At 44.3% G+C, this 25,306-nt stretch overlaps 1 protein-coding gene across 5 annotated transcripts in view; it reads right to left on the bottom strand.

Moving 5' to 3' along the window:
* The window catches only part of TTC7A (tetratricopeptide repeat domain 7A), a 302,921-nt gene that overhangs the window by 199,821 nt on the left and 77,794 nt on the right, over positions 1-25,306 (bottom strand). For 4 of the 5 annotated variants that reach the window (XM_030557709.1, XM_030557707.1, XM_030557710.1 and 1 more), the window contains 2 exons: positions 13,893-14,030; positions 13,378-13,461 (listed from right to left, as the gene is read on the bottom strand). The exons of the other annotated variant lie outside the window; for it this stretch is intronic. In XM_030557709.1, coding sequence (XP_030413569.1) covers positions 13,378-13,461; positions 13,893-14,030 — 222 coding nt within the window. The remainder of the gene's footprint in view (positions 1-13,377; positions 13,462-13,892; positions 14,031-25,306) is intronic. 5 annotated transcript variants of the gene reach the window in all.

Here is a 25,306-nt window from a genome sequence, read left to right as displayed (position 1 = left end):
GAAAATGCTTTATCACCTTGGGGCTTGTAAGCTGCCTTGCCTCAGAGGAGCACAGCTGTCTTAGTGGGTCATGCATCAACATGCAGTCACTAATGTGGCTGGGTTCTGACCTGTTGATAATGGCTCTGAAATTCAGAACCAAGCCCTTGAATTGGCAATGGAAGCAGACTGAGAGCCAATGATGGGTGCAAAATGCAGCTTATGGAAATCTATCCTATTGAAGGGGTGAGCTGTCACATTTTCCACAAATGAAAGCCTCTGCATTGTTTTCACCTTCAACCTGGCCCAGATACAGCAAGTTACAGTAATCCAGCTTGGAGGTGAAAAGTGCATGGGTCTCTGTGACTGGATCCTTTTCTGGGAGGGCTGGGAAGTCTCACAGCCAGCTGGAAGTAAATGATGATATTGTTCACTACTGAAAATAATAATGCACAGCTCTTATATAGCACTTTTCACCAGCAGATCTCAAAGCACTTTACAAAGGGAGGTAAGTATTGTCCCTATTTTTACAGAGAGGGAAACTGAAGCACAGAACAGAAAAATGATACTACATGTCCATCCAGGGTTAGTGATAAGCCAAGCAAGATGCTGAGACTTTACAATACTTTCACTAAAGGGAGGGCAGTTCAGTGGCCCAGCTAGCTCTTCAAGTCCAGGGAATGTTTCCCCCTCCTGATTGGTACAATTCTGGTCTTGTCCACCCTGGATGGAGAACAACCCTGAAATGGCATGGAAATGGACTAGTTCAGTCATTCTCAAGCTTTTCCACAGCAGGACCTCACTTTCCACGGGACCCTGCAACCCATCTAGCTGGGATCCAGCTGGACCCATTTCTATTTAGCAACACATGAAGGGCACAGTGGTTGCGACTCCTGATGCCCATTCATGACACCCCTTGGGTTCATAAACCAGAGGAGAAGAATCCCCAGACTACTTGAACTCATCAGGTCTTCCCATCTAATTTGTACGATTCTGTGAATCCCAAGTGTGCACATCACTACACTCGCTTTTGGCTCTTAACCTACTGTCAGCATCATGGGAAGGGCCATTCACGGTCCAAGAGCGCCTGGGAACTGTAAACTACCTCATAGCATTTCCCAATTCCTCACTAAAACCTAAAGTGTACCATGTTAATTCTCTCAAGCCTTTCTATTCCAGAGACTTACAGGTTTGTCAGTTTACAGTCCAGGGACATGAGGCTGAGTGGCCTGACGGTGTCTACTACAACGGGAAAAAAGACGGTGGCGTGGAATAGGTTAACCTCTCAACCACCCTGGAACGTCTGCAGCGGCGACAAATCAAGGAGCTGTGCACTAGCTTCGCCCCATTGTTCTCAGCCACCCCAGGACGGACTGAACGGGCATACCACGCCATTGATACAGGTAATGCTCACCCAATCAGAACCCCACCCTACCGGGTGTCTCCTCATGCCCAAGCTGCTATAGAACGGGAGATCCAGAACATGCTACAGATGGGTATAATCCGCCCATCTACCAGTGCATGGGCATCTCCAGTGGTTCTGGTACCCAAACCAGATGGGGAAATACGCTTTTGCGTGTACTACCGTAAGCTAAATGCGGTAACTCGTCCGGACAACTATCCAATGCCACGCACTGATGAGCTATTGGAGAAGTTGGGACGTGCCCAGTTCTGCTATAGTGTGGCCAGGGAGGTTGAAGTGCTCTCCTACAGGTTTTTGTATATTGCCATTCCTAATGTCTTCAACCTCCCTGGCCACACTATAGCAGACCTTAAGGTGGCCATCCTGCAGCAAAAAAACTTCAGGACCAGACTTCAAAGAGAAACTGCTGAGCTTCAGTTCATCTGCAAATTTGACACCATCAGCTCAGGATTGAACAAAGACTGTGAATGGCTTGCCAATTACAGAACCAGTTTCTCCTCTCTTGGTTTTCACACCTCAACTGCTAGAACAGGGCCTCATCCTCCCTGATTGAACTGACCTCGTTATCTCTAGCTTGCTTGCTAGCACACATATATATACCTGCCCCTGGATATTTCCATTACATGCATCTGAGGAAGTGGGTACTCACCCACGAAAGCTCATGCTCCAAAACGTCTGTTAGTCTATAAGGTGCCACAGGATTCTTTGCTGCTAAGGGTTAATGTCTCTTTCACCTGAAGCACCTGACCAGAGGACCAATCAGGAAACCAGATTTTTTCAACTTTGGGTGGAGGGAATTGTGTGTCTGAAGTCTTTGTTTTCTGTCTGCCTGCTTTCTCTGAGTTTTGGAGAAGTAGTTTCTGCTTTCTAATCTTCTGTTTCTAAGTGTAAGGACAAAGAGATCAGATAGTAAGTTATATGGTTTCTTTTCTTTGGTATTTGCATGAATATAAGTGCTGGAGTGTTTTGATTTGTATTCTTTTTGAATAAGGCTGTTTATTCAATATTCTTTTAAGCAATTGACCCTGTATTTTGTCACCTTAATACAGAGAGACCATTTGTATGTATTTTTTCTTTCTTTTTATATAAAGCTTTCTTTTTGAGACCTGTTGGAGTTTTCTTTTCTGGGAAATTTCAGGGAAATTGAGTCTGTACTCACCAGGGAATTGGTGAGAGGAAGAAATCAGGGGGAGATCTGTGTGTGTTGGATTTGCTAGCCTGATTTTGCATTCCCTCTGGGTGAAGAGGAAAGTGCTTTTGTTTCCAGGACTGGGAACGGAGAGGGGGAGTCACTCTGTTTGGATTCACAGAGCTTGTGTCTGTGTATCTCTCCAGGAGCACCTGGAGGGGGGAAGGGAAAAAGGATTATTTCCCTTTGTTGTGAGACTCAAGGGATTTGGGTCTTGGGGTCCCCAGGGAAGGTTTTTCAGGGGGACCAGAGTGCCCCAAAACACTCTAATTTTTTGGGTGGTGGCAGCAAGTACCAGGTCCAAGCTGGTACCTAAGCTTGGAGGTTTTCATGCTAACCCCCATATTTTGGACACTAAGGTCCAAATCTAGGACTAGAGTTATGACACCTACGACTTTAATTTTTCCCCTCTCCTCTTGCCTCTGCATCGAGCTAGTTAAGAAATTACAGGCTGTGACGCTGGATGGAATATGTGGGACACTTTGTGATATTACTGATACCAGTATGATAAAACTGCAAGGAATCTGACCAGATATGCTATGTGATGTATCTGCAAAAATGTTATAATTTGTCTAGTATGATAATCTTGTTTATATGTTTGTAACACCTTTGTATTGTAAATTATACGTACAGTATATCTGTATTTCCAAACTTGTGCTGTGTTTCTAGGTGACACCCCCAGACAGATTGGCATCCGCAGTAGGCCTGCTTGATACGCCATCAAGGATCAGCAAGCCAGGCAGAAGCACGCTTATGAACAGAACTCTGAAGCCTTTTAATGCCATGTGCTGTAAAGCTTATGTTTGGGGACACAGGAAGTACAAGCCACATGGCAAAAGAAGATAAAAATCAGTTGCATCAACTCCATTTTGTCTTCAATCCCGCCTCCTACCTCTGTAGTAACTTTTCTACACACTGAAGCTCTAAATAAAGGACTGAATGATCAATCCAAGCTGTGACTGTGTTCCAGAGATACTTTCAAGCCAGCAAACTCTCCAATACTGCTAAGAACCTGATATATAGACTTTGAAGTCTTTGTACGTATGTGACTGCTTTACCATTTAACAACTCTCTTCTTGTTCTTTCTTTTTTCTTTATAATAAACCAGTGATCCCCAATGTGGTGCCCGCGGGCACCATGGTGCCCGCTGGGGCATTTATGTGCACCCACGTAGTGCCCAGCAGGGGAGAGAAACTGTAGCCCCGCATCTGACGGGGACAGAGAACTCAGGCTGCGAGCACGGCGTTTTCTGTTCCCAGCACGCACGGAGCCCGCCTAGTGCCCAGCAGGGGAGAGAAGCCACGGCCCAGCACCTGACAGGGACAGAGAACTCAGGCTGTGAGCGTGGTGTTCTCTGTTCCCAGCAGGCGCGGAGCCCGCCTAGTGCCCATCAGGGGAGAGAAGCCACAGCCCAGCACCTGACAGGGACAGAGAACTCAGGCTGCGAGCGCGGTGTTCTCCGTTCCCAGCAGGCGCGGAGCCCGCCTAGTGCCCAGCAGGGGAGAGACGCCGCAGCCCAGCACCTGACAGGGACAGAGAACTCAGGCTGCGAGCACGGTGTTCTCTGTTCCCAGCAGGCGCGGAGCCCGCCTAGTGCCCATCAGGGGAGAGAAGCTGTGGCCCCGCACCTGACAGGGACAGAGAACTCAGGCTGTGAGTGCGGTGTTCTCTGTTTCCAGCAGGCGTGGAGCCCGCCTAGTGCCCAGCAGGGGAGAGATGCCGCAGCCCAGCACCTGACGGGGACAGAGAACTCAGGCTGCGAGTATGGTGTTCTCTGTTTCCAGCAGGCGTGGAGCCCGCCTAGTGCCCAGCAGGGGAGAGATGCCGCAGCCCTGCACCTGATGGGGACAGAGAACTCAGGCTGCAAGCGCGGTGTTCTCTGTTCCCAGCAGGCGCAGGGCCCGCAGCAGGAGAGACAAGCCGCAGCCCCGCACCTGACGAGGACAGAGAACTCCGGGGCTGAAGGCTGTGGGCGCCGGTGTTCTTGGTCCCAGGCAGGCGTGGGGCCGCGGCTTAAGCCAGAGAGAAACCGCGGTCCCACGCCCGCCGGGGACAGAGAATTCCGGGGCTGCAGGCGCCAGTGTTCTCAATCCCTGGCTGGTGTGGGTCCGCGGCTTAAGCCAGAGAGAAGCTGCGGCCCCGCACCCGCCAGGGACAGAGAACTCCGGGGCTGCAGGCCACGGGCGCTGGTGTTCTCTGTCCTAGTGGCTTTCTCCGGCTTCTCTCTTGATTCTTATATTATATTATATTAAATATGACGTTTTTCATATTATTTAATGTACAAATACAAAATAAGCCTTGAAAAATTGGGTTCAGAAGAACATTTTGTATAGCGAGCAGAGTTTTAAAATAACTTCTCACTATACTGGACTTAGATGTTGATTGGGAGCGAGAGAACTGGAATACGAGAGGACTGTGTGATTCCTTTTTTTTGCTTGTTGAAAACCAGTGTGGGGATTAGAAGCAGAGTTTATGACTGGTTGGGAAGTTTAACTTCAGCATTACTCCCAAGACTGGTGGGTATCTGCTCTCCTTTTTGCAGCCTGGCCTGACCCTGTCATTTCCAGTGAGGGTTGACCAAGGCACACCACGTCACACAGGCAATCAGCTTCAACATTCCTTATTCAAATAATTGCCAACCCCCTCCACCCCCTTTCTGTGATTACAGTTTTTAACATAAATATGTTCTCACTAATGATGACCAAATATCTTCATATACACTGCCATTAGGAAAATAGCTATGTCTGAATTTAGGAATGGTTTCTTGCTATATATATATATAGCATATATATATATATATATATAGAGCATATATATATATATCTCCCCCTACCCGCCCCTCCCAAACACATACACATATACTCTGTTTCATTTTCAGGAATCTTTGGAAATTTCCATTTGCTGTACTGTCTTCAACATACAAACCTCTCTGGTCCTGTGCCCCTTTACCTCAATCAAAAGAAACCAAACTATTGACTGTCCCCTAGCTGGCTGACCTTTGTAACAGGATCTTTAACCAATGAATGTTCAATATTTTAACTTTCATTCCCCAGTGATGCTATTTAAGGAGACATCTGAGGCCTTTGCTGCTCCCATGACTCCTGACTGCAATGCAAAGATAAATCTGCTTTTTTCATGCTGGTTACCTAGCAACCAGCTTAAGCTTTTGCAAGGAAACCAGCAGAAGGAGCAAGCTAAATCACAAAATTCATCTGCTCTTGCTGCAGAATTATGTATCAGATATATTTATATCTGTCTTTCTAATCTTCTAGAAGGCTTTATGTCGGCATTATAGGCATGTCTTTGAGTCAAATATAAGGCTCTGGATAAAGATGTTTACTTTTGTTGCATTGTTTTTAAATAAGAATAAAGTATTCCTGTTTCTGGTTGGAACATAGATGGAAAAAGCTTAAAATGTAAACACATCATATTAACTACTCATTATTTGGCTGTGGATATTACGTATCAATAAACCCATATATTCCTCATTGGAGCAGCTTATCTCTGCGCAAAACTGACTTGAAGGGAAGCAACTGAAATCAAAACGAAATGCTGACAGCGCAGCGCTGAGCAGCCCCACATTACAAGCAAACATTAACCAATGTGCCAGCAGTGGACACAGAACCCATGGCTCTGGAAACAGTGAACTTCCCTTCCCCAAGCATAACTGCTGAGTGCCTGAGATGCTGACAAGAATGTAACTATTATTATTTGTATAGCACCAACACCTCCCAAAGCATTATGTTGCTAATAACATTTTCAGGTTTCAGGTGTCCTCTTCCTCTCTCCGTTACCCATGGGCAGTCACTGTGGTGAAAAGGTTCTTTACTGCCTGTTTTTCTGAAGTGCCATGACTGTGATTGAAGCCCTTCTCGCTATTCTGCATAGCTTATACAATAATGTCCCTAGCACCTGCCAATGCAGGGGGAGCAGGAATGATGGAATTGCTCTCAAACTTATGCAATCGCTGCCTATACTGCAAGTGCTACGACAGGTGTCCACTCTAGATGTTTAGTAACATACTGGGTGCTCCATGAACTTGGAGGCAAGTGCTGTTGGTGCCCTATCGGCTCTAACGTTTGGTAGATCAAACACGCCTCCGAAGGTAACTCCTCCACCACTGTCCTTTCAACTGATGTGGGGCCTCCCCATTCTCACAACCTATCTCCCTTCCTCCAGTGCAAGGGTGAGAACAGCAGTAAATTCACGCTTCAGCAGACACATCACACTGCCCTCTACTGGCCTAAGAGTGCTTAGCCCATCCACCACATTCTCCGCCGCCTTGAATACATTTCAAAACCAATAATGGAGATTTGGTTTCTCTCGACATTTTTCAACATAAACATTTATTTTTTTTTAATTAAATAATACTCCCATGCACTGTATAAAGAGAACGTCTTGAATGGCCATCTGCCTAACACAGGAGACCATCACTACATTAAAGTAAGTTTAATTAACTACCCAGGCACCCAGCGTTTTTTGTAAGGGTGGTTTTTATTACTATTTAAAGCTAAAGAAAAAAAATAATTCCGTAGCTGTACCTAAATAGCTATATTTCCAATTCACATAGGGAAACCTACCCATTGACATGAAGGCCAAAACTATGCGTCCTGAGAGAAGCACAGTGAGAAGACAGTGCACATTAATGTCTAATATTGCCCAAAGCAGGTGAGTGTGTTAAGCAGGCACCTTTAGCATTTCACAGAGAACAGGTCGCCACAATTTTGGGGCATAAGAGATTCGTTAAAGGAATGGTCCAGCCCTATGATGTATTGAGAATCCTCCACTGACAAGGAATTCAGGACCCAGAGCATCTTGTAGGACTGGAGCCTAGAAAGTCAGGAATATGAGAGGGGAACATGTAACAGACTGCTGGTCTGCAGCCAGTGCAATGCTTGCAGGTGCTAGGGCCCCAATTCACATCCCTTGTGCTTGTAATAAATCACGCAGGCACCCAAGTTTGACAACTTTGGCCTAACAGAAATGCCCTGGTTTGCAGAGGTGTCATTCATGAGTAAGTTGCACAAACTCCAGTGGACGATGCTTGGCTGGGTAGGGGTCAAGAGAGAAGTGGACCATCCCAAACTGCCAAACCAGGTCTATGCAAACCCCTTGACACCCCACCAAACCCAGCCTCTCTTCCTTCACTCTGCTCCCTTGATAGAGGTCCCAGTTTTGCACTTTGTAAATCTTGTCATGCTAAGTTAACCATGTTCAAATTAATAACCCATGCTGTGCCCTGGAAGCACAGAAAATCAGTAAAACTGGCTTATCGGGTTGTCTGAAGGTTCCCTCAGGCAACATAGGGCTGATGTAGTGGCTACCACACCACTTCCCACTCTCAGACACCCCTCATCACCAGTGTAAAGGGCATGACTGGCGAGCCACCACATCCAGCCAATCTTTGGCTGCCATATCGGCATATTATGGGATGTTAACATCAGGTGCATCTTAGAGCAGCTCCGAGTTGTACCTCAGGACTAACCTGGCACCCAGCATCTTCACAACTGGGGAGGGGTTTCCATAAAATTGATTCGAAGACACCTTCATCCCTGTCCAGAGCTTCATTAGGTGAAAAAAGGTCTTTCCCAATGACCTGGCATTATAGCAACAGATGCACTCAGAATGCCCAGACAGATAACTAGAAAGGTGTAACTTAAAACTCCAAAGACACAGGCTTGGAAGTTTCACACTGTATTTTTCTCAATCAAATCAAAGGTAATTCTTTTGTTTGGAAAACACACCTCATTGCACACACTTGGACTAGGATGGGTAAAAATATCTTTCTAGAAATCACACATCTGTGTTCAGAGAAGCACAGCAAAGTGAAATCACTGTTATTCTATTATTTCCATTGTTTAAATTCAGCTGTACAATAAAAAGGTTATGTTTCTTTGCATAATCTCATTCACCGTTTAAAGAAAAAAAATGGTTACCTACCTTTCGTAACTGTTGTTCTTCAAGATGTGTTCCTCATGTCCATTCCATGCTAGGTGAGTGCATGCCCATGTGCATGGCTGCTGGAGATTTTTCCCTTCGTGGTATCTGTAGGTCCGGCTCTGGCACCCTCTGGAGTGCTTCACTTATGGACCAGTATATGAGGCGCTGCTGTCCCTGCAACCTCTCAGTTCCTTCTTGCCGTCAACTCTGACAACAGGAAAAGAGGGTGGGTCATGCAATGGACATGAGCAATACCTCTCGAATAATAACAGTTACGAACGGTAGGTAACCATTTTTTCTTGTTTGAGTGCTTGCTCGTGTCAATTCCATGCTAGGTGACTCACAAGCAATACCCCTAGAGGTGGGCATGGAGTTCACGGTCGTGCAGCTTGCAACACTGCTCTGCTGAAGTTGGCATCATCTCGGGCCTGCTGGGTGATGGCGTAATGAGACATGAAGGTATGGACTGAAGACCAGGTAGTGGCTCTGCAGATACTCTGAATCAGCACCTGTGACAAGAAGGCAGCTGATGAGGCTTGCACTCTGATAAAATGGGAGGTTACAATCGCCAGCGATGACACCTCTACTTATTCATAACAGAACTTGATGCAGGCAGTTATCCACAAGGAGCCTTTCATCCTGTCTGCCACCGCAATGAAGAGCTGTGTTGACCTGTGGAAGGATCTGGTTCTCTCGATTTGTGAGACTTGGGGAAGAACACCGGAAGAAATATGTCCTGATTATTGTGAAACTGCGACACCACTTTCAGTAAGAAGGCTGGGTGGGGCCGCAGCTGGCCCTTGTCCTTGTAAAACACCATATAGGGTGGTTCCAGTGTGAGCGCTCTAATCTCAGAGATCCTTTGGGCTGAAGTAATTGCTACAAGACCGAGGAGACCTTCCACGAGAGAAGCAGCAGAGAACACAAAGCTAATGGTTCGAAGGGAGGCTCCGTGAGTCTTGACAGTACCAGGTCTAGGTCTCAAGGTGGGATAGGGTCATGAACTTGAGGACAAAGTCGCTCCAGACCCTTCAGAAACCTGATTGTCATGTCATGGGAGAAGACTGATCTATCCTGGACCACAGGGTGGAAGGCCGAGATGGCCGCCAAGTGAACGTTGATTGATGGAGTGCCAGACGTTGGTGCTTGAGACACAACAGATAGTCTAAGATGGATTGCAGCAAGGTCTGGTTAGGAGGAAGATTCCATTCCGAAGCCCAACACGTAAAACATTTCCATTTTTCTAGGTAGGTCACCTTGGAGGCCTTTCTGCTATCCATCAGGATTTGCTGGACTTCTGCCAAGCATGCTTGTTCCTCCACATTTAGCCACATAGCAGACAAGCCATTAGGTGCAGGGATGCTAGGTTCGGGTGCAGCAGGTGGCCGTGGATCTGGGACAGTAAATGCGGCTGGAGCAGGAGTTCTAAAGCTGTCACTATCAAGAGCTTCAACAGCATGCTGAACAATGCTGGTGCAGCCATGCCAGAGCTATCCAGATCACCCTCACCCTGTCTCATCTGACCTTCGAGAGTACCCTGTGCACCAGTGGTATTGATGGGAAGGTGAACATCAGCATCCCTGATGACTTGAATAAGAAGGTGTCAGACAGGGAACCTCTGTCGAGCCCATGGACCAAGCAGAACCAGTAACACTTCCTGTTCTGCCTGAATGCAAACAGGTTCACCTGTGGGGTTCCCCACCTCTCGAAGATCACACTGACCACATCTGGGTGGAGTGACCGCTCGTGGCGAGACAAAAAGGACCTGCTAAGGAGATCCATTAGTACATTTCTGGCCCCCAGGAGGTGCAACGCCACAAGATGAATAGCATGCGGTATGCAGAAGTCCCACAACCCGAGAGCCTCTCGGCACAGGGCTGAGGGGCAGGCCCCGCCTTGCTTGTTGATGTAAAAAATTGCTGTGGTATTGTCTGTCAGACCTTGGACCACCCTGTCTCTCAGGTAGGGAAGAAACACTTGGCATGCCAGGCATACTGCCTTGAGTTCCTTGACATTTATGTGGAGGGAACGATCCTCCTGCAACCAGAGACCTCGTGTGCTGAGGCTCATGGACTCACAGGCTCAAAGACTTTAAGGTCAGAAGGGACCATTATGATCATCTAGTCTGACCTCCTGCACAATGCAGGCCACAGAATCTCATCCATCCACTCCTGTAACAAACCCCTAACCCATGTCTGAGTGGTTTGAAGACCTCACGCTGCAGAGAATGTTCCAGCAAGTGACACGTGCCTCATGCGGCAGAGGAAGGCGAAAAAACTCCAGGGCCTCTGCCAATCTGCCCTGGAGGAAAATTCCTTCCCAACTCCAATTCTGGTGATCAATTAAATCCTGAGCATGTGGGCAAGACTCACCAGCCAGACACCCAGGAAAGAATTCTCTGTAGTAACTCAGATCCCAACCCATCTAACATCCCATCGCAGATCATTGGGCATACTTACCTGCTGATAATCAAAGATCAATTGCCAAATTAATTGCCAAAATTAGGCTCTCTCATCATACCATCCCCTCCATAAACTTATCAAGCTTAGTCTTAAAGCCCGATATGTCTTTTGCCCCCACTACTCCCCTTGGAAGGCTGTTCCAGAACTTCACTTCTCTAATGGTTAGAAACCTTCGTCTAATTTCAAGTCTAAACTTCCTAGTGTCCAGTTTATATCTATTTGTTCTTGTGTCCACATTGGTACTAAGCTTAAATAATTCCTCTCCCTCCCTGATATTTATCCCTCTGATATATTTATAAAGAGCAATCATATCCCTCCTCAACCTTCTTTTGATTAGGCTAAACAAGACAAGTTCTTTGAGCCTCCTTTCTAAGATAGGGTTTTCCATTCCTCGGATCATCCTAGTAGCCCTTCTCTGTACCTGTTTCAGTTTGAATTCATCCTTCTTAAACATGGGAGACCAGAACTGCACACAGTATTCCAGATGAGGTCTCAGCAGTGCCTTGTATAATGGTACTAACACCTCCTTATCTTTGCTGGAAATACCTCGCCTGATGCATCCTAAAACCGCATTAGCATTTTTAACAGCCATATCACATTGGCGGCTCATAGTCATCCTGTGATCAACCAATACTCCGAGGTCCTTCTCCTCCTCTGTTACTTCCAACTGATGTGTCCCCAATTTATAACTAAAATTCTTGTTATTAATCCCTAAATGCATAACCTTGCACTGAGGTGGGCTCCCCACCCTAAGTCTGAGTCATCAGAGACCAATGTCACAGAGGGGGACAGAGGTATGAAGGGAATCCATTCCAACACCATGCCAGAGAAGACAGGATGAGCAGCGGAACTGTAACCACAAGGTTTATATCATATCTGTCAGAAGCATAGACCGAAGCTAGCCATGTCTGCAGGGGTCTGAGACGCAGGGGGGCACGAGTGACCATGTAAGTACATGCTGTCATGTGATCCAGCAGCTTGAGGCATAGCCAGGTGGTGTGAGTGGGTGAGCTCTGACGTGGGTGATGAGGTCTGACATAGCCTTTAACCATGACTCTGGGAGAAAGGCCCTGGCCTGGATAGAATCGAGCACTGAGGCAAGTGTGAGTTTTACTGCTTTTTTAATTTCTTTTTAATACTGAATGTGTAATATCTAAAGGATACCAGAAGAGGTACATAAGCAAATATGTAACATGAAGAGAAGGACAGAGTTCTCAATTACATTGTTAATGGCAATAGGTTAGCACCCTATTTATTGTCAAGAGTTTCATCTTGGGGTCCTCTGCGTTCCTATAAGAGCCCTGTAGACATGTTCACTGTGTTTCTACATTGGCTTTTGCATCTCCTTCCTTCACTTTTCTTCTGCTGGATCATCACAACACAGTCCGTCTGCTTCAGACGAGTAGGCAATGCTCTCTTGGGAGCAGGCAAAGCCACTCCTTAATCAGCAAAATGGTTGTGGATTTGGGGATTTGCAAGGGCACATTGGCCAGTTAAGAGAAAGTCAAGGGGGGCTGGGTACCTAATTCCCACTTATGCCTTTGAAAAATCTTCCTCCAAACCTGTGCCTTTCACAGGACAGTGCAGGGTGTTGACACTATAGCAATAGACTTACTGTTTGTTTGACCAGCAGTTTATGGCTTATTTATGAATTGATACACTGTATAAATCTTTTCTGTGTGTGCAATGATTTTCAAAGCCCCTAAAGGATTTAGAAGAAAGCATCCTTAGTGCCTAACTGTTCCTATATATTGCACGCTTTATGGCTGGTCTAACATTTTCTGCTTGTAATGTACAAATATATTTAACATACAAGCTAATGAGATGGCCCATGTAGTCCCAAAAATCCCTACTGTGACATGGCAGCACTAATTTAAATGTTACATGCAATACAAATACTTTAAGTACCAATGGTTATTAATGCCATTCATGCATGTAGGCCATACTCATTCTCACAACAGAAAATAGAACAATGATATTTTGATACTTAGACAGTACAGTTCATTCAAGGAACTCAAAGCAACTTACAAACATTAATACTCATGTAAGGCAGGTTAGTATTACTATGATCCCACTATTACAGCTAGGGAAACCAAGGCACAAAGGGATTAGGGGACATGTCATACTACCAGCCTGTTACCGAGCTGGGAAAAAGAACCCAGATTCATACTCTGACTCTGGTGTAATGACCACTAACCCATGCCACTGCCCTAGAAGGTGAAAGAGAACTGTCTAGTTCACACATCGGAGTAGAAGTACAGTGGAAATCTAACCAGCAAGCTCTAACTTTTCACATAGGCTGTACACAATCATTAACTCATACAAAATATGGGATTCTGCACATCCCACAGGAGAAAAACATGCTTCTCTGATTTAGGCCCTACCTTCCCGCAAGCCACCATGGAAAGGGCCAGCTGGTACCAGAGGTGAAATTCACCAAACGCAAACTTCATTGCTCGCTCCAGACACTGAAAAAAACATTGGGAGAAATGTCAGAGATGCATTTTTCTCCCTCTGTCAAGGCTGCTGCTCAGACAACTCAGTGGACAAGTAAGAGCTTGCACAAATGGACAATTTGAAATGGCCAGAGGTGATCTCTTATGGCAATGTTCCTCTTTCAAATTTCTCTCTCAAGTTAACGGGTACTGCAGGTGCTCAGCACCTCTGAAAATCAGGCCCATTTTATTTAAGTACCTATGGATGGCTTTAGGAGCCTAGTTTGGGCACTCAGATGTGTATATTTTTGACCTAAACTGACACAGACTTGAAACTGTTTCTAAAAATTTTCAACTACCGTCTTTCCTGCTCACTTCCACCACCAACATTCAACAATTATTTTGCAAAAGGACAGTGCTTGTTTGCACGAATTAGGCTGATGTCTCAGTAAAAGGTCATGTACCTCAGAAAGCATGACATACTGCCCTCTTCTGCCCAGCGTGATACTCAGAAGGTCATACACTGCAGAAGCATCCTGGAGGCTGACAGTTCGATCATCCTTCTGGTCAGGGGCACGGCTAATTACTGCATCTCTGTTCGCCTGGTCACAAACACAAATAAGAAATCTGACCTGATGACAGCAAATTGAGAGCACCAAGCCATATGCAGAAGGGTATCTGTCTGTCATTGACTGTGTTTACTCATAATCACTCCATGTCAAAATAAACAGTAGATCTACCTCCCCATTTATCTGCACGAGGCTAATTCAGGATGGCATACATATGAAATGAAATGCTGGAAACAGCTCATCACCATTAACTTGCAGAATCATAGACATTACAGATGGAAATGAGCTACTGGGCCAGAATTTCCAGGGTCCCATATAAATTGTGTGCCTAATTATTTCAATTGCCTGCACCTGCGACAATTGCACCTACATTGCTGTATATTCCCCCAAGCTTCTGATAGTTTATTACTTCCCAATGGTAGGTATTTCTTTTTAACCTTTCTGCTGTTCACTTTTTATTAGCTAATTTGGACATGTTGCCCTAGTAATCGGATTTGTTTGTCATCATGTTAATGAATGCAGAGGCCTTTGCAATGTCATGTCAATAAGATTTTTTTTAAATGTAATTTGTACAGATAATAATTTATTATACATACCAGTAATCTATAATTCATTGCAACACACTGCAAATTCAATTTAAATAGAACCTACCTTTTAACTTCTGACAAGGACAGTCCAGTAACTCACTAGGAATATTCTGAGCTGCGATGCAAGAGACTCAGGTTTGACTAAAGATCCTAATAGCTTAGCTTTCTAAAGGCTATGTCTACACTTGCAACTGAATGACAAAACTTTTGTCTTTCGGAGGTGTTAAAAAAATAAAAAAACAAAAGCCCACACTCTCAAAAGACAAAAGTTTTGCCAATGACAAGCGCCAGTGTGAACAGCTCTTTGTCGGCAGGAGCACTCTCCCTGCTGACAACACTGACGCCACTCGTTGGGGGTAGAAGTTTTTTGTAGGCAGGAGAGCCAACAAACAGCAGCTACCCTGTGTGACTTTTAGCAACAAGGCTGTAGCAACACAGCCCTGTTGCTAAAAGCTGTGTAGTGTAGACATAGCCAAAGGCAAAGGATAAAATTCTGACCCCACTGAAGTCAATGGCAAAACTCACATCAACTTCAGTGGGGCTAGGATTTCACCCAAAGCATCCAGCCCCTGAGGGTATGACTAATATACAACATGGGCATGGGCTCTGACAGTGTTTAAGCCCAAACCCCACTACAGTCCACACACAAAACCCTCAGATAGGCACCTGCACCTTGCACAACACAGGCTGCTGGCTCATCCAGAGGTACAAGGGTATAACACTGCAGGATTCTGGTCCATCTGTGGTATGAGGACTATGAGGCCCATGATTTTGACAGGAGCACCAAAAATCTGCATTTATCTGAAAAGACCTCTAAGAGGCAGGTTGGATTTGAGATCTACTGCACCACTGTCTGGTGAAGGGAGCAGATGAAAACGATCCAGACTACCCATCGCAAAGTAAAGGATGGAAATGGTGCATCTGGGCACTCCCCAGCTACCTGCCCCTACTATGAGGAATTTGACCAGAGGCTGACAACCACCCTAGCACAGAACTGAGCATGACTGTCTCCAGAGTAAGGATGATGTGCTTATAACCCTGGAGGAAGTGCCTCATGCCATTCAACAGAACTGTGGACAGGCTCCACAGAAACCCCATCTGGAGCTCCTCAGCTGAAAGGACAATGACTGCAGTGCAAGGCATCAAAGGCTGATCATTATCCAAGCTGGGAAAATGAAGAGACTCCTCAAAGTTTCATCAAGGGCAAAAAAACTCAACCAGCCCAACTATTCCTCCCAAATGGGAAGGCTGAAAGGTTAGCCTTGTAATCTTATTTTCATGTCTTTTTCTCTCTAACTGCAGAGAAAAGATCTTGTCAAAAGGTTAAACACAGGAATCAAGCATATAAAAATGACAGAATATGGAGGTCTTACAGACCACATATATTTCATTATGATAAAACTGCAACTGTTTCATCATTATATATTATATGTTACAAATATTCATTGCCACAGTTAGAATCATAGAATCATAGAAGATTAGAGTTGGAAGAGACCTAAGGAGGTCATCTACTCCCAACCCCCGGCTCAGGGCAGGACCAACTCCAACTAGATCATCCCAGCCAGGGCTTTGTCAAGCCAGGCCTTAAAAACCTCTAAGGATGCAGATTCCGCCACCTCCTGAGGTAACCCATTCCAATGCTTCACCACCTTCCCAGTAAAATAGTGTTTCCTAATATCCAACCTAGACCTCCTCCACTGCAACTTGAGACCACTGCTTCTTGTTCTGTCATCTGTCACCACTGAGAACAATCTAGATCCATCCTCTTTGGAACCCCCCTTCAGGTAGTTGAAGGCTGCTGTCAAATCCCCCCTCACTCTTATTTTCTGCAGACTAACTAAGCCCAGTTCCCTCAGCCTTTCCTCATAAGTCATGTGCCCCAACCCACTAATCATTTTCATTGCCCTCCACTGGACTCTTTCCAATTTGTCCACATCCTTTCTGTAGTGCGGGGACCAAAACTGGATGCAGTACTCCAGATGTGGCCTCACCAGTGCCAAATAGAGGGGAATAATCACTTCCCTCGATCTGCTGGCAATGCGTCTACTAATGCAACCCAATATGCCGTTAGCCTTCTTGGCAACAAGGGAACATTGTTGACTCATACCCGGCTTCTCGCCCATTGTAATCTCCAGTTGAGGAGACCAACACAATCACTGACAACCATCACAATCACTAACAAAGGGCTAAATGGCAACCATAGTTAAAGGAAACTGACATGTCTAATTCAATCCAAAATGTTAAGGGGGGAGAGATAGCTCAGTGGTTTGAACAGTTGGCCTACTTAAACCCAGGGTTGTGAGTTCAATCCTTGAGGGGGCCATTTGGAAAACTGGGGTAAAAATCTGGGGACTGGTCCTGCTTTGAGCAGGGGGTTAGACTAGAAGACCTCCTGAGGTCCCTTCCAACCCTAATATTCTGTGAAAAACAAGCTTTTACAAACTCTAAGACCAACATTTCAATTATTTTTTTTTAAATCACAATGAAATTAATTTCTACAAAAAATCCCCTGCAGTTTGCAGCACACATTTTGCTGCACTGTGGATAGTATATGAGAACCAGAAAATGAAATTGAAACTTTAATTTTTAGTCAGTTTCAAATCAATCTTGCAATCAGGGCCCCAAAATATAATAAAGTAATCTTCACTTATTGTTCAGTGTGACAGGAAAGCAAATATTAAACAAACAAGAATGAAAAGTAAATTAAACTGTTAAACTTTCCTTAAGGATTAACCTTTAAAAAAGAAGATAACATGGTTGGCCTAAAAAACTAGGGAAAAATTGCATAGAATGATCCATACTGCCAATTAAATCCTCCCACGTTCATACGGCAGCTTTCTGCATTAGTTACTCTGCTACAACCGTTTGTGAAAAATAGCTACACTGAAAAATCATCCACATATTTCGTAAACTGCAATCAGCTTCACGTCATAGTCAGCCTTACCCTGCTGCTATTTTGGGCCTCTGTCTAGTACTGAATTGTGATTTTGTAACTGATGTATTAGCAGAGATAGAAGATTCATCAAAACTGGAGAATGGCCATTCATTTCTGCTTATAGAACGATAATACATATCAGTGCTACATGCCTCTTTGGACTGTCTTGATACAGCAATAAATTGCATACTACAGGAGTACATGATTTTAGAATAGCTTCTCAATCTGAAGATACTGTCCTTCACTAGAAAGAGAGCAATTGAAAATAAGAAAATATTACGAGACTCATGATAAAATCGTGAGAGTTGACAACATTTTATTTTGTTCACATTGGCTGTTACTGCTGTAATAATATGTATTATACATTAAACAGGTCAGTTAGTATCTTATATTAGCTAGATATTAGAAGCAATCATTGCAAGACTTGAGATACCATTTATTACTATAATATTACATACAGGAAAAATTGTGACTTGTTTACTGAAAACCATTTGGGGTGAATCAATACATTTTCATGGTTTACTATTTCCAAGATGAATTATACTGAGATCTAGAACAACATTAGCCAGGATTTCACATTGTATTTATTTAAATGTATAATAAATATAGGTGGGATTTTCAAAAGCACCTACGTGACTTGGGAGCAAAAGACACAATTAAACTCAATGGGCTTATGGTCCTAAATCACTTAGGCACTTTTGAAAATCCCACCCTATTTTTTTTTTTCAAGTGCCTGTGCTGGGTTCTAGATGCCTTTACCATACATTAAAAATACAATCAAATAAAAATAAAGCCAGGAGCTTCTCCTGACCCCTGAGCAAATACAAACCAAACCAATTCATAATAAAAATAAATAATAGCCCTTTGTCCACAAACATCAGCCCCTATCCCTCCCCAAAGAAGGAGGCAGCCCTTGCAGTATGCTGTGAAGATCAACAAAGGCCATTTCAGAACAAAATGGACCCAAGTACTTTAGAGGACATCTACACAGCCTATGCCAGCCAACTTGGGCTTGTGGGTCTCAGGCTACAGGGCTGTTTCACTGCTGTGTAGACTTCTGAGCTCAGGCTGGAGACCAGGCTCTAGGACCCTGCTAGGTGGAAGGGTCCCAGGGCTCAGACTCCCCTGAGAAGTCTACACAGCAATGAAACAGCCACTCCCAGCCGGAGATCCATGAACCTGAGTTGGCTGGCACGGGGCAGCCATGGGGTTTTTTTGACTATGTCAACCTCCTCTTAGTGTTTTATAGGACAAAATCCCCACGTATAGCCCAGCACAGAATACAGAACAGCACTAATGCCATGTACTCCTGGCAAGCTAAGCGGGTTGCCACCTTCTCCACCAGTTTCAATTTCCCAGTTGGTTCAAGTTGCAACCCCATGCAGACCACACTGCAGTAGTCTGACCTCAGGGTGACAAAGGCATGGATCATCATGTGAATAGGGATACTCTGGCCTCCTGCAGATCATCCTCGAAGATTCACAAGGTGTGGGGGCTGGTCCCACACTTTGTTCCCTAGAAGATAAGCCCATCTCTGTGATGGAATGGTTCAGGAGAAACCTCCAGGAGGGGAACCTGACAAAGATTTCCTTTCTTCCCCAGATATACACACATACACACACCACTGGGGCAATCTGATGCTGTGTTTTATCCTTGCCTCTTCATTCATTTCCCCTTTACAATGCTAATTTCAAAGGGGGAAGGAAAAGATCCCTGCTAGCACTCGACATGGTGATTGTATGTGCAGCCCTGCTCTGTGAATGACTGAGCAATATATATATTGATTCTTTCCGGAAGTCAATATCAACATTTATACTGAAAAAAAGATAAAGATGACCATGTGCTTGTCTGTTAGGGCAAGCTGTTTGTTTAATATAATATAAGTACATTCTTACACCCACAGTGTGTACCCCCCTGAAGCTAACTACCAGAGTACATTGGGCAGCTTTTTTTCTGTTCTAATGATGCTTGACAATAAGACACATAGTTAGATCTTAGTAATACTTAGCTATCATAAGAACTGCTCTGTACATTTATTATCCCAGTTATGTAAATGAAAGCAGGGAAGTTGTACCGTTACAGCAATATTTTACCTCAGAAGCAAAACTTTATGCTTTCAGACAATGTATTACACATAGTATACTTCAATTAAACCTCCACTCCATAATCACAAGGTAAATTGTTTTAACTGAATCTGAGGCCCCATTATTTAACCTTGGAAATGTTCTATTTGGTTTTAATTCAAAGTTGAATTATCAGTATGTTTTGGATTGACAAACACATCTTATTTTATCTATGAATGCATAAAATTCTAAGCTTACAAATACACATCAATAATTTTTTGCATGCACATAAAAGCTTACCCTTTTTCTCTCTGCCTTCAAATTTATAGCTACATTATACTGTATTTTTCACTTTTCCTGATTGCTTGAGGGGCTATTAAGATGATTAGAGTAATGGAAACAGGAGGAGGAGGAGGAGACTCAAAGAGCTTGGCTTGTTTAACCTAACCAAAAGTAGGCTGAGGGGAGACATGATTGCTCTCTATGAATACATCAGAGGGATAAATACCAGGGGGGGAGAGGAATTAAAGTTAAGTGCTAGTGTGGACACAAAAACAAATGGATATCAACTGTCCATCAACAAGTTTAGGTTTGAAATTAGGTGAAGGTTTCTGACCACCAGAGGAGTGAAGTTCTGGAACAGCCTTCCAAGGGGAGCAAGTAAGGGCAAAAAACCTAACTGGCTTCAAGACAGTTTGATAAGTTTACGGAAGGGATGGTATGAAGAGACTGCCTACAATGGTATATAGCTGATCTGTGACTGCAAGAAGCAAATATCAATGGCCGGTGATGGGACACTAGATGGGGAGGGCTCTGAGTTACTACAGAAAATTCTTTCCCAGATGTCTGGCTGGTGGGTCCTGCCCACATGCTAATGGTCTGATTGCTATAGAGAGAGTCAGGAAGGAATTTCCCCCCAAGTTAGACTGGCAGAGACCGGGGGGGGGGGGTTCGCCTTCCTCTGCAGCATGCAGCATAGGTCACTCGCAGGTTTAAACTAGTGTGAATGGTAGTAACTTGAAGTTTTTAAACCCTAATTTGAGGATTTCAGTAACTCAACCATAGATTGAGTGCCTATTACAGGAGTGGGTGGGTGAGGTTCTGCGGCCTGCAATGTGCAGGAGGTCAGACTAGATGATCACGGTGGTCTCTTCTGGTGTTAGAGCAGTAGTGGGCAACCTGTGGCCCATCAGGGTAAGCTGACTGCGGGCCGTGAGACATTTTACTGACGTTGACCATCTGCAGGCACAGGTCCCCACAGCTCCCAGTGGTCACAGTTCACCTTTCCCGGCCTATGGGAGCTGCAGGAAGCGGCAGCCAGCACGTCCCTGTGGACTGCCACTTCCCGCAGCTCCCATTGGCCGGGAATGGTGAACCGTCGCCACAGGGAGCTGTTAGGGGCCATGTCTGTGGACGGTCAACGTCAGCAAATTGTCTCTTGGCCTGCAACCAGCTTAATCTGATGGGCCACATGTGGCCGGCAGGTTGCCCACCACTGTCTTAGAGTGTATGAGAACAGTCGTCTCAAGCTGTGGACCTCAGACCATTAGCGTCAGTGCTGACTGATCACAACATGAGCCTTTTTATCAGCTGCTAATTCACGTTAAAAGGCAGGCAGAAATACATTAGACCCTTTCCCAATAGGACTTCTCCACATAACTAACTATTACAGTTGCCCCAAGGATGTTCCACAGTTCACACAATCCTGACTGGGGAGGGAAGGTGTTCTACTCCATAAAAAGAGACCCCCCGTTCCAAACTATTGCTTGGGACACATACGACCGTTAATGCGAGTTCAGCATGAGAATCTAGGGGAGACAGTTACCTTAAATATATAATGGTGTACTTAACTTATGCTACTATGCCACACAATTATGTGACAATTGTGGCTTAGCTGTGTCATGTTTATTACATGTATCTGTATAAAAAACAAATTGAAGTAGCAAACCCAAGCAGCCATTATTATTTCAGCAGTTATTCCACATCTATGTTATTCTACAGAGAATAAAATTCTACAACAACATAGAGATGTGCTTCTTAATAACATGTAAAACAATAGTATGAATTACAGGGCAACAAACTCCATGTAACAGCCTCCTATTTCACAGAGCAAGTAGATAGGAAGTATCCTTTAATTGCTCATTTTGAAACATAGCTTTACAAAAAACCCCATTAAAGTCTTTAATGAGTGCTTCTCCCTGCCTTCTAATTTATGGGCTTTCTAATGTTCAGCTTGTGTCTTCTTCTAATAGATATAATTGACAGATCGCCTGCAACCCAGGGGGGAGGGGAGTAGCATATTGTATACCAGTGTACTATAATAATGTAATTGAAGTGACTCAATATCAACATTATGAAAGCAAAGCAAATGCCATTTAGATATTTCCCATTTAGACCGGCAATAACCTCTGTTCTGGTTTCTGAAATCTCAGCTGAGGGTTGGATATCTTCTGAAATCCCAGTCAGGGAACTGGTAATGGAACATTTAGCCTTCCACCCTTAGGGTCTCAGTTCTGCAAGCTATTCTGCTTGGGAGTCCCTTCATGTAAGTGGTGCTCCATGTGGGTGCAGGTTCAGTCCACATGGAGAAGTTTACAGGACCAGGGTCTCACTCAATGGATGAATTTCAGCCCAGATTGGTTGTGAACAATAGGTTTTTACTATCCATGTGAAATGTGTGGGCTCAGCCTCATTTCCAGTAGATATCTACAGCACAGAAAATATATCAGAATCCTTTTCAGGCTTTCTCAGCAAAAAAGCCAAGGATATGAATGGGCACAGAGGATGGATTACCCTCTGACCCACAAAATGGCCCTGAGGCAAATCAGTGTAGTAGAATTTACACTACCAGGGCCCCCATGGTGGGAAAAGAGGAACTCTGTTTCTGAAGATGTCAGTGGCATATTCATTTACAATTTTTATCTTAGGAAGCCCTGAAATCACCGTATATAGGTTCATTCACATGAGGCCTTGCATTTTGGCACTCATAGTCCCACCATAGAGAACATGAGCATTTCCCCACCTATAACAACTGACGGAGTAAGAGGACAGTAAAGGAAACTTTGAGTCATTGCTCCAAGTGTTTCTCCTTAAGACATGAAGGTCAGAGAAGAAAGTCAGTTAGTTCCTATGTAGAAATACTCAAATAGGGACCAGGACATTCCAGAAGATTCCACTTATAGAATTCTGACTGCATTCTTCTGTGGAAGGCTGGGAGAAGCATGCTTCCCTCACTACTCATGAAAGAAAACATGGTTTTAGCATACAAACCCCATACGTCCTCCTAGATCTGCCCAGATCACAGAGATCCACCAGGATACTGGGCCATCTGCCCAGAGACCACTTGCCACTGCATGGACTTTGGGTTTCCCACCACTGCTTCTCCCCGGGGAGGCCCCCTTTTTTTTATTTAAAGGCAGGCATTCCTGAATAATTAATACAGACTCTGGCTGTACTGACTTTTCTTTCTGTTTGTACGGGGCACACTGAGGGTAATCCACCTCTGCGTGGCTTTTCTGTGGCAGGGGCCCTCTGGCAGGTTCCACACCAGCTTGTAACAGCACAGATTCCTGTACAGGGGTAAAATCTACCCCCAGGTCTGTAAATCACTTGGGCGACGTAGGGCCAGATCCTCAGCTGGCATAAATGGGCACAGTGCCATTGAAATCAATGGAACTGTGCGCATTTACACCTACTTAGGATCTAGCCCATAAAGCACTCAAGTACTAAATATTACCACTTCACTCTTTTTCCTAAGTGCTTTCCTCTAAGTAAAATGCATCAGTAATATACACAGACAATTAAAAAGATATCTGCTGCAAATTGCTAGAGAACTACAGAACTCAAATAAACAAAAAATTGGCTGTTTTCCACTCTCACCGCGTAACAGCGGTATTCAAAAAGAAACAGAGAAACTCAGAAACGCAGATGATTCTTGGAAAGTTAACAGCGTGTGAATACCCCTTTCAAATTTTCCCTTTGTTTTGGCATTTGGTAAAGCAATATGACTATCATACCTTTTACTGGTTATATTTTAATGGCTTCTATTATATCAGAACTAATTTTGAAAATATCACAAAAAGCAAAACAGAAAAAAAAGAAGACAATGTAACAAGTTTAACATAAATCAGATATGGGCTGCATACCTGGAATAAAATATATTCGATAGCTAATATAATAACTGATGACATTTGACAAGCTCCCATCACCTTAGTATCTGAATGCCTTTCAGAAGCTTGGAAGTAACATGCATTCCCGCAAGGGAAAGGAAAAAGGCTCTTAGTCCATGTCCTGCTGCCCAGATTAAAGCTGCTTATTCAAGAGGCTTTAACGTAAGTGGTGTATTTTCTGAAGCATATGCTGGGCATATTCTGCCTTCCATCTTCTTGGGAGGTCTGTAGAAAGAAAGCAGCCTTGTGTTGCACTCTAGATGTGACAACATTCAGGCTTGTTGTATGAAGTACAGCACATTGGTTTGGAGAGATTCTGACAGGAATATGTAGAATGACAATCTTGTATCTCATTCATCTACTATGACAGATATCCTCCCCCTAGCCTTCAGGAAAACAAGCTTGAGAGAAAGTTTCATAACAGTTGGTAGGCTATTGTAGATCTGTCATCACTGGGTTTACTCCCATTTAAAGAAACTCCACAACAAAAAACTCCCCTAATTTCTTACAAATGAACAATTTTACAGAGTCAGGAATTGCAAAGGAACTGCAAGACTGAAATGTTCCAGATGTTATCACCATATGTAGACAATGGGTTAAACCGTGCTAATCTTACTCTTGCAAGCAATCCCACAGAAATCCATTGGATTGCTCAGATATGTAAAGGGTATGTCTCAAAATCTGTATCCATGCACCATCCTCTCTTTTCTCTCAGACTCTCCAATGTCAAATCCCCACCATGGACTCAAATCAGAGATGAGAGTTGATGATGGCATTGAATTTATTAGTCTTGGATACAGGCAGTTTAATTTCTAATATGATAGAGAAGACGGAGCAGAAAGTCAAATCAATCTAAGTTACCCTTCCCCATTCGTTCTGTTGATCCACAGCCACCAGGGAGAGACTATGTTGTAATATAGCCTCTTGACACAACAGCGGACATTACCAAGGACTCAATAAAGGCGATTTAAGCTGTGCTTTAAATCTCAAAAACTCAAGAGTGGAATAAATTCTTAATGTAAATAAACAGCTAAAAAATTACTTTAAAATAAACACACAAAAACTAACAGAAAATGTTCCATTCCTGGCTCTGAGAAATCTTTGGCCAGTGAGGCCAATTACAGTACAAAAAATACTCCAGCGAATGGTTATTAAAATAAACACAACTACATTAAGGGAAAATCCTGCCTGACTCTCTCTTCACTCCCCACCAGCACAGAATGCCTGGCTGGCAACAGAACCAGTACCATTCCACTACGCAAGGGCATGGGTAGCAGGATATGGGGAGCCCACTCCAAGGCAGGCTGGGGCAAGATGCCAGGGAGCACTATACAGAAATGCAGGGTAAGTGTTTTGGGTGGGTTAAATTAGGGAAGGACTGGACTGGTGGAGTTACAGCTATGCTCATCAACCTGCCAAACCCTGCCATACATGGTGGGCATATCTCAGCCCAAAGGGTTCTAAGCCCCACTGATCCTTCTGGTTCTGAAGGGAAGATGTCTTCCCCCCACAGGCAGCAGATCTCCCCTTTAGGTGGCTCATTTACTGTTACTTG

The sequence above is a fragment of the Gopherus evgoodei genome, chromosome 3, assembly GCF_007399415.2.
Source record: "Gopherus evgoodei ecotype Sinaloan lineage chromosome 3, rGopEvg1_v1.p, whole genome shotgun sequence".
In the NCBI taxonomy this organism is placed as follows: Eukaryota; Metazoa; Chordata; order Testudines; family Testudinidae; genus Gopherus; species Gopherus evgoodei.
Note: the sequence above shows the minus strand (reverse complement) of the source record. Positions and strands in the feature narration are given on the sequence as shown.